This window comes from Podarcis vaucheri, assembly GCF_965113315.1.
Source record: "Podarcis vaucheri genome assembly, chromosome: 3".
Taxonomy (NCBI): domain Eukaryota; kingdom Metazoa; phylum Chordata; class Lepidosauria; order Squamata; family Lacertidae; genus Podarcis; species Podarcis vaucheri.
The window spans coordinates 45,485,938-45,499,619 of record NC_138761.1 but is presented as its reverse complement, the minus strand read 5'-3'; the positions used below and the strand labels follow the sequence as shown (position 1 = coordinate 45,499,619).

At 37.6% G+C, this 13,682-nt stretch overlaps 1 protein-coding gene across 6 annotated transcripts in view; it reads right to left on the bottom strand.

Annotated features, from left to right (window-relative positions):
- The window catches only part of AKT3 (AKT serine/threonine kinase 3), a 115,616-nt gene that overhangs the window by 53,337 nt on the left and 48,597 nt on the right, over nucleotides 1-13,682 (bottom strand). For all 6 annotated transcript variants that reach the window (XR_014217442.1, XR_014217443.1, XM_082215061.1 and 3 more), the window contains exon 3: nucleotides 3,748-3,873. Coding sequence is in view for 4 of the 6 variants with exons in the window: in XM_082215061.1 (XP_082071187.1) it covers nucleotides 3,748-3,873 (126 nt within the window). In the remaining 2 variants the exon portion in view is untranslated. The remainder of the gene's footprint in view (nucleotides 1-3,747; nucleotides 3,874-13,682) is intronic.

The window sequence follows — 13,682 nt, the reverse complement described above, 5'->3', positions numbered from 1 at the left end:
GGTTTTCTGAACCACTGGGATCATTTCTATAACATGAAACAACTGTTTTGTCTTAGATGTAACATTGTGTGCTCCCATCTCCCATCTTGCTATGGCATATCTCCACCCACACTTTAGAACTAAAAACACAAGTTTGAGCCTGGCCTGGCTAAATTATACTTTAAAATATCCAGAGTTTCCTAAATTTGGACACAAAAAGGGCTCTGGACAGTTTAAAAGCAAAAGCTTCTAATCTATTGTGACCATGCCAAAGGAGGAGAGGCTCATGCATGTAGGACTAAACCATGGTTTTGAATTATGTGTAAAAATGCCAGTGATTTTCCTTACCACATCCCTAAAATGTCTGGCACACTCAAAAATATTGTAATATTGCAACTATTGGCTTGAAACAAAAACTGCACTAGTCTCTAAATGACACGGTTATGTTAAACTCTCCTGAACAGCTCTTAACTACAAGCTGTATATCAAAACATTTTGTTTATCTTACACCATTCTGAACCACAGATGACAAAGTTTGCTTGAAGCTGTAATTACTCTGTAAAGCTGGGAAGCCAATTAGACGGCCTAAAACCTGCCAGTTCCCAAAAAAAGCTACCAAAAAAACATATCATCTGTTCAGAAATTATTAAAAGTTAAAAGTTTGAATTGTTAAATGTTTAACTATTTAACCTCCAGCATAGTTTTTCCCATTAAGGACATTTAATGTCCTCCATTAAGGACATTTAATAATTTAAAGAGTTTTTTTATTAACATTTCTCAATATGGTTAAGAACAGTCCATTTCAAGAACCAACATATATACAATATGATGCTCTCCTAAGGCCAAAACTACACATTACATATGTCAGCTTCTGCCAAAAGGCTACCGTATGGTAAATTACCTTCACTCCCTCTGTAATTATAAAGGTAACTTACCTAGGTCTTGACATCATGGAAATGCTCATTTCCCTGACAGCAGCAGCCAAGAATGTTCAGTGGGATCAAAGAAGCACACCTCAAGATGTTATGGAGGGGGAAATTAAACATGTGGTTGCTGCATTTGGCAGCTACCACACATTTCATGTAATGTGTAGCTCTGGCCTAGTGAAGCTTACTAAATGCATACGTCCAGTTCAACAATTTTAGGCATTCTATGTGGATGTCAATCCATGATAAATATTTGAAATTATCTTCATCTTAATGAGCAATTCTACAGAGCAGCTTAAGTCCCAGAAGTGTTGTCTACAACTGCAAGGGAAGTGCAACTTGTATGCTTGCTCAACCCAAAGAACCTTTGCTTGCACTCATTTTCCAAGGCCCCCTCCTGCTATGATTCCTTGGGCATTTTTAACAAGTCATTTATACACTGCATTTCTGCTCTCAGAAGAAAACCCAGGGTGTTTACAACAATAAAACACTTAAACAAATACACAAGCAGGTGAGTATTTTTAGAAAATTCTAAATCCTGTCAGAATCCTTCTAAGCTCTTTAGGGGGAGAGAGACACAATATATGCACTAGCTTCTAAAGTTTCCACAGATAAAAAAGGACAGAATTATATAGTTCAACTGCTTTTGTAGCTGAGGAAGTGTCAGCAAACACAGCTATATTGGTATATGATTTGCTATAGGTTTTGAACTACAAAACATACTGTATTAACATGCTAACACATGTTAAATAGAAGCAATAAAAATAAATAATAATAGCAATAAAGTTATGCTTCCTCATGGCTCACTGGACGCTATTATTTCCACTATTAGGTATTGTGACTGACCTAGTACATATATATTGTTTTATTTTGCAATATAGGTTACGAATTATAGTGAGTTTCAAATTAGGTAAAGGTAAAGGTAAAGGAACCTCTGACCATTAGGTCCAGTTGTGACCGACTCTGGGGTTGCGGCGCTCATCTCACTTTATTGGCCAAGGGAGCTGGCGTACGGCTTCTGGGTCATGTGGCCAGCATGACTAAGCCGCTTCTGGCAAACCAGAACAGCGTACGGAAACGTCGTTTACCTTCCCGCTGGAGCGGTACCTATTTATCTACTTGCACTTTGACGTGCATTCGAACTGCTAGGTTGGCAGGAGCAGGGACCGAGCAACGGGCGCTCACCCCGTCGCGGGGATTCAAACTGCCGACCTTCTGATCAGCAAGTCCTAGGCTCTGTGGTTTAACCCACAGCGCCACCTGCGTCCCTTTCAAATTAAGAGCAGCACATATAAAAATTCTCATTTGCAATATCTACTAAGTTTCTGAAACATTACTGCATGATTAATGGGGACTGATATGACCATATTCTTTTGGTTTTGTGTGCATGGAATATTAGCATTATTTTTACTGACGGAATGTTCTGTGTGGATTCTTTCGAGAAAAGTGCATGGGTGTGGAAATTTTTAGATTTTATAAAGTTCATGGGTGTGACTTTTTTATCTTGTCATTTTGGAGGTTTACTTGACTTGTAATCAAAATAAATAAAATGAGAGGTGTGTGACATTCCCCAATATCCCCTTTGAACTAGAAGTTCAAATAAGCTTAAGAATATGCCAAACTATACACTTAGAAGAGTGTTCCCTACATGATGGCATGAAATTGCATCCACCCCCCAAGGACTGAGGGTACAGCAGCCCACAACAAACAGGGTCATCACAAATCATACTGTAGGAGTTCAAAAAGATCCACCACCCACTACAAGGTGGTGTCCGAAAATTCAGGATCCAGTACAACATCATAACATCTTGATCATCCAGCACCACAATCCATTCTACTCAGGATTAAGTGCTTATGCATCAAAGGATGTAGCTCTTTAAGTAATGTGTTGTCTAGATCCATATCTACCATATACTAGACAACTTTGCCAAAAAGAGCTCCACTGTTTGAAATATGGCAACCCTACCATTCTCTTTCTATTCATTCGTTCATTCATTCATAACACTCAATGCCACCACATCCAATCAAGATTTTAGGGCACTGAAACTGATGATAAATTGTAATTGTAAAGTAGCATTTCTGATATACTAAACTATTGATGTTCTTTCTCCTCAGAAAAATTTTCTGTTATGATCCTTGAAACAGATTAAAATAATTTTACTGTTAAAATTACCATGATTAATGACTTAACATCAACATTTTCCTAGGAAACAGAATGAATGGATCCTTATTTTTTGTAAACCAAGAAATATTAATGTGAATTGCAACACTGTGATGCAAACATTACACCATCTTAGCAAAGCAACTTATGTATTTCATCTTTTTTTAGATTTGCTTGGAACATCATATTGCATTTCTATTAAAAACTTGTTTTTAAATGTGGAGAAGGCTCCACTTAACTTCCTTATATAGATATGTATGTGGGTTTTGCAGTTTTCCCTGTTTAGGGAAGTTTTTAATATTTAATGCTGTACTGTTTTTAACATTTGATTGGGAGCCACCCAGAGTGGCTGGGGAAACTCAGCAAATGGGTGGGGAATAAATTATTATTATTATTATTATTATTATTATTATTATTATTATTATACATAGCAATCCTATATAAAATATACAGGTTTCAGCAGATGTTTCCAGTTACCAGAGGGGATCTAATAACTATTTTGTGTATGAAACTTCATATAGGAGATGGACTTTGGGGGGGGGGATATTTCAAATTTCTAACCAAACCAAAAGGATATTTAAAAGACAACACTAAAACCTATGCCTTTCCAAAGTTTTTCAATGTACTGTGAGTTTGGTGATCCATTAAAATAAAATTTGAGTGGTTACTGAAGATACTCACTTGCTACTGAAAAGTTGTTAAGAGGATATGGTAGATCCACATCTTGCGGCTTTTCCTTATAGCCTATGAAAGAGCCATCTGTCTTCAATAGGAAGTATCTTGGCCTCCAGTTTTTTATATATTCACCTATATAAGAAAAGATTAATTCAAGGATTAATATGAACGTATATCTTGAAATATTCATTGTAGCGTTGCCAAATGATCAGAAAAAAGCTGGATGGGTCTCATCCTGTTTGCTTAACAATAGTTAGATTTACAGACATTAATAAGTGAAACCTTTTCAAGAATGTACCTAAACATCCTCTTCTGTGAATCTCTGCAGATCTAACTGTTGTTAAGGGCACAGTAGCACAGGCTGATAAAAAGCTTGCAAACCTAGCTTGTTTAATTCTCTTCTACTTTCAATTTTTTTTAAAAAAAAATACTGTTTGGATATTCATTCATTCAAACGGGATTCATTCATTCAAACAGAATAGGCAGAAGACAGGTTTTCATTTACTTGTAGTTCACTGGAAGAGTCACAGTAGATTGACAGCGGTTTCTGACTCCCAATAGCCACAATAATTCTTTCTCCCTCCTCAAAATTAGCCTGTTAGAAACAGTGACCTTTACTATCTCATATGCAGAGTCTTCCCAGTATATACAGGTCATGGTGTATAGTAATTGACTTACCCAGTCATAGAAGTGGAAGGAAAAAAATGAAGTGGAGTGGTTTCATTTGGATGGGGCAGGGGAGGAAGTGGGATGTTTTTGCTTCAAATTTGGCCAGATTCAATTATGACTACAAAAAAGAAGCAGACTGGTGAAAAGAAGGTGGATGGTGTCCCACTGTATGTTGAGCACCAGCTCTGCCCAGGAACCACCATTTTGAATCTAACTTCTCTACCACCCTGGCCCCTATTCTGAACAATTTTGATGTACCTCATAGTTACAGTAAAAAGAAAACAGACATTGAAAGCATGACATTTGTCCCTGCTTGAATTAAAAAATGTTTATCTGGCAACAGCTTATTTGATTCAACTGTGCTTTTGTGTTGGGTCTTTTGATAATATGTTCGTGTTTGACTGGACATCTAGACATTCACAAATGTCTAGGAGAGAATGTTTGCCTTCAGGCAAGGAGAATGCCCAACACCATTTCCCACAAAGGCTCATTGGTGCTGCAGCTTGGAGAAGATTAAAAACAGCTGGAATCTCTCCTGGTTTTTTTTTTTCCAAACCTCGGTACAGTTGAGATAAGACTGCTTCCCTCCCAGAGGGTTTAAAATAGGCAAGGATTTCTCAGGGCCAACTAGATGATACATTCAATGCAAGAACATGTCTACACCATCTTCTGTGTGACAGCTGCTAAGATATTTGAAGACTGTTATCATGCTCTCCCTTAATTTTCACCTCTTCAGGATAAACATACCTAGATCTTTCAACTATCTCTTGCAAGGATTGGTTTATACATGCTTCACCATCCTGGTCACCCTCATCTAGACATGCTCCAATTTGTCAATGTCCTTCTTAAAATGTGCTGCCCAGAACAGGACACTGTATTCTGAAGTGGCCGAACCAGTTCAGAATAGAGCAGAAGTATTACAACTAGCAATCTTGACTCTGTGCTTCAGTTATTAGAGCTTATGATTAGCAAGTGCACTACATTGCTGGTTTATATTCATGTTGTCATCAGCTAAGAGTTTTAGATCCTGTCAAACAGATCTCTTTAATCCTGTATGTATCCTTCTGATTTTTTTTGAACCTAAATATAGGAATTTAATTTATCTTGTTTTCAACCAAGTATCCAACCTGCCAAGATAGTTTTCAATCTTGATTTTGTCATCTATTCAGTTTACTAGTCCTCTGAGTTTTGTGTTATCTGCAGATTTGATAAGCATTCCCTCTATATCCTCATTGAATCCATTTGTTGAATCCATTGACATGGTAGTAGTGTAATTCAGCCCACATTTACTATTTCATCAGCAAGGATATTGTGAGAGACTTTTTTGAGTGTCTGTTGCAATCTGCTGACTTACCAAACTAATAACTCTATCAATTAATAAATGAGATAATTAATAAATGAGGTAAGTCTGAATTTTGCTAAAAGCTCTCTGCAGCAATTTTAGTTCTTATAATATTAAGGTGTGTTTACCTTTGGTTTCATATGAAAGACAAGAGTGATAGAAATAACCACATACGTAAGGTGACATTTTCACACCCTAGTATATAACACGAAAGGCAAGGTCGAATATTCACATTTGAAAAGCTAAACTGAGTGGACCAGTAATCCATTGAGTAACACAGAGGGAAACACTTTGTGATAATTTAATCAAGTGCAACTCTGGAGTAGTTAAAATAGCAGTAGTTTTGCTTTAGAGTATTATTTTCTATCCAACTTCCTGCTGTGTTAAATGTAAGCTAAATTATTATTTTGCTTACATTTACGCCTTTTAGGTTTCAGAAACATACTCCTTATAATTAAGGAAGAGGTCTCTAATTTTGTACACTGCATTGGAGAAAACTGAGTAATTCACATCATTTATATATCGGTCAAGCTATTTAAAGCTACTACAGAGCATTGCTTAAAATAGGATTAAACTAATTCATGTTGTATCACAGACATTTCAATTTATTCTTCTTAGAAAATAAAGCACAGGAAGGTCCAAACAAGGCTGCAGCTGTGGATTCAGGAGAAACTTCAAAATTCATTTGTTTCAATTTTTTCCCAGTGGAAGGGTTATGTACATGCTTAACTAATGCTCTTTCTCTCTTTCATAATGTTAAATTAAATTGGGAAAAAATAGGTCATTAAGTTGTTGACTTTAACGTCTGGGTACATCTGGCCAAAATTATGGATCTTTCAACCCCATTTATTTCAGGGGGCAAGAATGACTTTAAAATGAAAACATAAAAGGTAAAGGTAAAGGAACCCCTGACCATTAGGTCCAGTCATGGCTGACTCTGGGGTTGCAGCGCTCATCTCGCTTTATTGGCCAAGGGAGATTCCAGGTCATAAGGCCAGCATGACTAAGCCACTTCTGGTGAACCCGAGCAGCGCACAGAAACGCCGTTTACCTTCCCGCCAGAGCGGTACCTATTTATCTACTTGCACTTTGACATGCTTTCGAACTGCTAGGTTGGCAGGAGCAGGGACCGAGCAATGGGAGCTCACCCCGTCGCAGGGATTCGAACCGCCGACCTTGTGATCGGCAAGTCCTAGGCTCTGTGGTTTAACCCACAGTGCCACCCGCATCCCCAAATGAAAACATAGATTATTATAAAAAGAATGCTGTTGTGCTAAGTGGATAATTTGTTGCTTCTTTTTTGCTCATTTAAGGTGAAATCTAACAAGGCTTCCATTTCCACTCCTCCCCTCCTGTAGTCACCCACGCAACCACAGAATGCTACAGAAGATCGCCAGAGAGAGATTCTGAGGGCACACAGGAGCTGAAAAGAGGCAAACAGCCAGATGCCTCAGAAGCATGCTATGGTTGATGGTACCAAGTTGCTGAAAGGTCCAACAGAACCAAATGAGATGCATTCACTTTTCAAGTTCCTAGTACAATATGACAAAGGCTGTCCCCCCCCCCCCGAAACTAGATAGTAAAGTATATAAATCAGGCTGATCCAACGCACAGCCCAGTGCCTTTTCATCAGTCCTCAACATTTGATCCCGCCCCCACAGCCCTTGTGTTGCCCTTCCAAAGCCAGGTAAGCGAGGTGCTGGGCTTTGGGAAGGAAACATGAGGGCTCGAACATGAGCTGGGGAGCTCTAGGACCCTGCCAGAGCCTCGAAACACCTTCCCAAATCCTAGCCCCGCACTTAGTTGATTTTGGAAAGGCAGCACAAGGGATGGGGGAGTCAAATTCTGCCCCCCCATGCCACACAACAAGGCCTTGTTTCATTATTTCATGCCAAAGTACTCTTGCAGCCCACTTGGTATGAAATGTTGGGCTGTGCTGATCTAAATAGTGTCAACCAAGAAAGCCTGGAGCTGTCACCACTTGCTTCAACATCTTATTCTAAAAGAGTAAGTTACACTAGCCAAGAATTATCAAGGGTGGTTGGCCTGAAGGAGGCTTTTTATAGTTAAGTTCTCACAACTTATTTTCTTCAATGAAGTTGGAAATAGTGATGTAAAAATTTCAAGAAATCTTGAAGCCATGGGGAAAACTGTTTTTCCCTTGAGGGAGTGGTTTTATAAAAATAAGAAATCTGGGGGAAGGGAATCAGAAAATATATAATCATTTACAGATTGAAAGTCATTTTATTATTTTTGGAACATAAAATGTATCATGGATAACTTGGTTTGCCATAAAAACTATGTTGTATATTTAAAATGCAGTTTATTCAGAAAATAATTGCAAAATGAATTTTCTTTAAGAAATATTTCACAAATGGAGCTACAAGCTACTGAATGGTAAGGGACCTCTTTGGCCAATTTATGAGGAGCAGGCAAAAAACAATAAAAACAGAAGAAACAATCAACATTAGAAAAATCAAGAACAATCAAGTGTCAAGCAGACATACAACACTTATTTCCCTAAAATGAACTGAGAAAAAAAACTGGGGAAATCAATGAATATACATGAAATTTAATCAGCCCTTTTTTCTGAGCTAGTGCTATCAGTTTCAGTTCCTGTTTCTCTTCCTTCCTAGACTGAAACAAGTTTCTCTACCCTTTCAAAAGCAAAGAAGGTGTTGATCCCTTCTTCTTTCTCGTGTGATAATGACAGTGCCCCCAAGAGGTAGAAATACATCTTGCTCTTGGATTTGAGAAGTTTTTCAGCTTACAATTCAAGGATTGCTTGTCCTCAGTATACAGGAATTGCAATGATCTATACTGTCTTACTTATAAGTCTTCTGTTTCATAGTTTTTAGACATCATAGGGGTGTCTTTAACATTTTAACCGCCATTCAAAAAGAGAATATTCTGCACTCCTTTTTTCCATTTTTTATGTGGGGGACGGACAGACTTGGGGAAAATATTTATACCTAATCCCTGGGCTTTCACATCTCTAGTTGGAATACAGCTCTCAATCAGGGAAACATGCACATTTTCCATCACCCGCATGCCCAGTCCCCTTCTAGTGTTCTTAAACAGTCATGATGGATATTGGTCTGGAACACAGTCTTCCAAGCAACTTGTCCATGTTCTCAGGCTGAACAAGCAGAAACTTAGAATCATAGAATCATAGAGTTGGAAGAGACCACAAGGGCCATCGAATCCAACCCCCTGCCAAGCAGGAAACACCATCAGAGTTTATATAAAAATAGGACAAACACACACTGGAACCACAGTCATAGATGCTGCTCTTATATACAGAGTCTAAGTTAGAATGGATACACATGGTTTTATCATCAAAGTGTTATGACAAACTGGTCGCTGCTGAGGGGTTCTCCTATCTTTGGGGCTATTATAATAAATAATAATAAATATCATGTAACAATCCTCTCAGCAAGCAGAATATTCCAAATGGTAAAACTGTGTCAATGCAACAGTGGCAGAGAAGTGTAATTTCTTCACCGCCACTACCACCACAGAGGACGCCTTAAAATGAGGTCTACCTCATTTTTAGTCAGATTGGTCTTTAATTTTCATTCCCTGTTGATATGTGTCTAGCCAAGCAATTTGTTTCCCCTTCAGAAAACCAAGGAGCCTAAGTTCTACCAAAAGAAAGTGCATCTGCCCATATCATTTCTCCAATTCAGAGGTCAACTAGGGTGTTGACAGAAACACAAACCCTGGTAGCAGGAAATCCCCCCCCCAGAGTGAATTAACATCTGGAGGGTCACAGGTTCCCCTCCCTGGCCCCAGGGGGGCCAACTTCAATAAAATATTGGGGGTCAGGTAAGACCTGTCCCACATAATCAATCATATGATGCAGTGCGCACACACCATTTGAATGGCAATGCCCATCAACTTTGGGGGGCCCAGCCCCCTCAAATATTTTATTGGGAGGGTTGGAGACCCCTCAGCCCCAGGAATTGGCTCCTATGCCTGGCCTAGATCATTTAAGAAAAGTTGTTGGCATCTGCCTGTCTCAAGAGTCAATAGAGTGCACCTCTGGAGCTGAAGTCATACCGCTGCAATAACAGCACTAAAGTTACCTCCTCGGGGCACAAGCCTGGGCAGCGTTGTTTAACCTGGAAAATATATGTGCCTGAATATAACACTTCTAGTAAGAAGATGTGTTCACATGTTTCAACTAAATTAGGCTAGCATAACTGGAAGGAGAACTTTTACCCATATGGATAACAGTAGAGGAAAAGTCATCCTAACAGAAAAATCACACACAAAAAATATACCTAATTCACATGTAGAGTTAATACACTAGGATTCTGCTTTAGACTTCCTAAAAAGGAGCAACAGCTGTTGAATAGACAAACGTGAGATTTCTCTCTCCTCTCTCTCTCTCTCATATACACACAATGCCCCCCTCAAAAAAACTGTTTGAAATGCTTTATCAATTTACTAAGCAGCCCCTGTGTTGGGGAGAAACCAAGTAGACAGGATTGCTTAATTGCAAACTAGGTTATGCCTTTAATAAGCCAGGTATAAATACAGAGATGCCCTTTAGAACCAGACATAAAAGAATATAGCAAAATAGAGGAAATAAAACAAATGAAAACTACATGAAAGATATATAACAAATATAAGATGAATAAACAAACAGGATTTCAAATGAATCAACCTTAAAAGGAGTTCCCCAGCCAAAAAATATTTGTTATAAAAACTGAATTTACTTACCTTGGCCCTCTGAGGGCAGTGTTACCTAAGATTAGACATAGAATATTCTTTTTACCCAGAATGACAACTGTCGGTGCCTCAAAGAAAGGTTGTTAGAAAGTTTGGATTTTTCTGCATTTTATTTGTAATATATTTTCAATTTTCAGCTTTTAAAACTAAGTAAGCCTTCATTATTTTTATAATCAAATAGTATTCCAAATAAAGAAAAACAAATGTCTGTGATTTGGCTAAACAGGAAATTTCAGCCGTTTGCTTCAAAATATTTTAAACAACTGCCAGTACACTTTAAAAATCAGAATTAAGAGTCCAACAACTAGGGATGGGTGGGTGGGTGTGGGTGTGTATAAAATCTCACACAAGAACTGCAACTTACATAGTAGCTGTCAAAGTTAAATAAATGCAAAACTAACTAGAGTTGAAGCTCAAATATTGTCCCAGGCTAGCAATTATTAAGAAATAGGGGGGAAATGCTAAAAATAACTATTCAGTTAGACAAAACTAGTGAGTATTACCATTTCCTGATCTTAATGTGAAATCATAACAAACCTTTAGACTTTTGGAAACAAATTTAGGCAAAACACTGGTTTTCAGAAATGCTGGGACACAAAGAAGCCAGCATTTTCCTCTCTTACCAATACCATTTAAAACTACAGTTATAGGAGAAACCCCCCCTTTTCCCAAAGTACTGTCCCTAAAGTCCATTAATGAGGTTTGTACATCTGATAAATTAATTAGTTGGTAGAAACACCACACTTCTTAAACTTAAATTGTCACAATCCTTTTTTTCAAATAAATTAATTTATAATGTTTAAAAACCACAGGCAGATGAGGTTGTAAACCGCCCTGTGTTCTTCAGATGAAAGGTGGTTCAGAAATTTAGTAAATAATAAAATAATGAATAAATTCAGGAATAGCACAATAAAGTCAGGTCTTTAGTAAATCACTTAAATCAAATTTTGATTGCAGAGCTCTCTACAGTATGCATGATAGAGGGGTGTCGAAATGAGCATATCTGATTTCACTTCTCCAGAAAAAGAAAAGGAGCTCCTACATCACTTCTGTAATTTCAGAATACAGCTATGTGTGCAGCTGGGATCCATATTAGTTCTTTGTGCACATAAAGAGTGATCAAAAAGCACCCCTCTGCATTGGGTAAATGTATTAAGGATTGCAGTGCCATCTAGAATTGTGAATCACTGGCTATTAAAGACAACACTTTCCCTTTTAAATTTGCTTCAGAATTCGAATTTATGTAATTGTAACCCAATTTATTAGGGAGTAAATACCACTGCAGCGACTTAAAATTACTTCTGAGCAAACATGTATAAGCTCAACATAACTAGAACCATCTTCCAACAGCGAACACAAAAAATATGGTCACTTTTCACAAGTGTTTTTAAAAATAACTTTTACCATGGAAATCTATATGTACTAGCTTAATGGGTAGATCTTAAAACTCTATTCACAAATATATCAAAGAATTGCATCTCGAGTCACAACAACTCTGCAAATTATTAATTGCTCATTGTTTAAATGATCCTTACAAAAATACCCCGGAAAACTGAAAAAACGATTATGAAATACACAATGAAAGATCTACATTTCATTACTGAAATGAAAAATTGGTGCTTAATTCAAGAATTCTGGAAAACTCTTTCAATTTTAAAAAATTAATTTGCTCTGAACTTAATACAGTGGTACCTCGGCTTACATACACTTCAGGTTACATACGTTTCAGGTTACAGACTCCGCTAACCCAGAAATAGTACCTCGGGTTAAGAACTTCAGGATGAGAACAGAAATAGTGCGCCGGTGGCACGGCAGCAGCACGAGGCCCCATTAGCTAAAGTGGTGCTTCAGGTTAAGAACAGTTTCAGGTTAAGTACAGACCTTCAGAACGAATTAAGTACTTAACCCGAGGTACCACTGTACTTAATACTTGGGGGGTGACCCATCGTACCACCACATCCTCCCTACCCGACTGCCATGTACACTGCTCTGCAGTGCCCTATCATTGAGCCTTCTTCCCATGTCACCAGCCCTTCTGATGCATGGAAGGGCTGGATTAAGGCATTGGTGTGTAAATGCACTAGTTATTAAATGAAAGTACAAACATGCTTCCAGAATCCTTGACACATACTATCAATGGCTCTGGAAACTGTGCTCTCTCACAACTAATCAAATTAATCAAGAAGGAAATTATGCTAATCCCACATTGTGACTGAATCAACTGTGTAACAAATGAAGACACTGGAATTAATAACTCCTGTATGCTTTCCAGAAAACCTGATACCTTAACCAAGAGATTATCAGCATTCTTATTATTATGTGAATTTCAAGGTAAAAGTCCTATGCATGATACAGAATAGTTTATTTCACCAATACAAGTTTTGTGTAAATGTAAAGGTACTAGATAAAAATGGGATTATATTTTCTAATTCTACTGTTATACAATAATGGTAAAATATGTAAGATGTCGTAAATTACATTCTTTCAATCTCTAACAAAAATCATGGACAAAATAATTTCAGAATTCTAAACTGGTATGTTTTAGATTTGACTGAATTATACCAGGACGCTAAACATAAAACTAATCAGGATTCAGGGTTGTCATCTATCTATTTCCTCTCTCTTTGGCAGTTAAAAATATTTCGGGACAATCATGTGTTAACAACATGGATTAGAAGATTATGTTCATTGTTTTCGCCTCTGACATGGGTACGCCCAACACATATATCTTCTTGAATTTGCAACCAATTCGTATAAATCAGTCCTGAGTACTTATCTAACCATATGAGTTAGACATATTTCAAAGCTTTGCACATATGGTCGAAGTGATCTACAGCCCTAATAGTCATTAATTATTCATTATATCCTTCTACAGTGTTTGACCAGCACTGTCGGGGGGGGGTGCTTTTCAGTAACTAGAAAAGCAAAAGTTTCAACATGTTTTAACTCTAGCAAGTCTGATGGGTTTCTTGGAAGATAACTACATTGTCAAATCACCCCAGAATCTGTTTTGTTCTGACACTTTATTATATCTTAATATTTTAAACAGCTTGATGTTATAGGAAACATGCATTATCATCCGAGGGTGGCTATCAGTGCAAAGATGCATATAATGTCTTGAAATCATCTGGAGTAAAAAAAAAAAAAAAAGATTTCAAAAAACAGATATGTGTTCAGACTTAAATATTAAAGC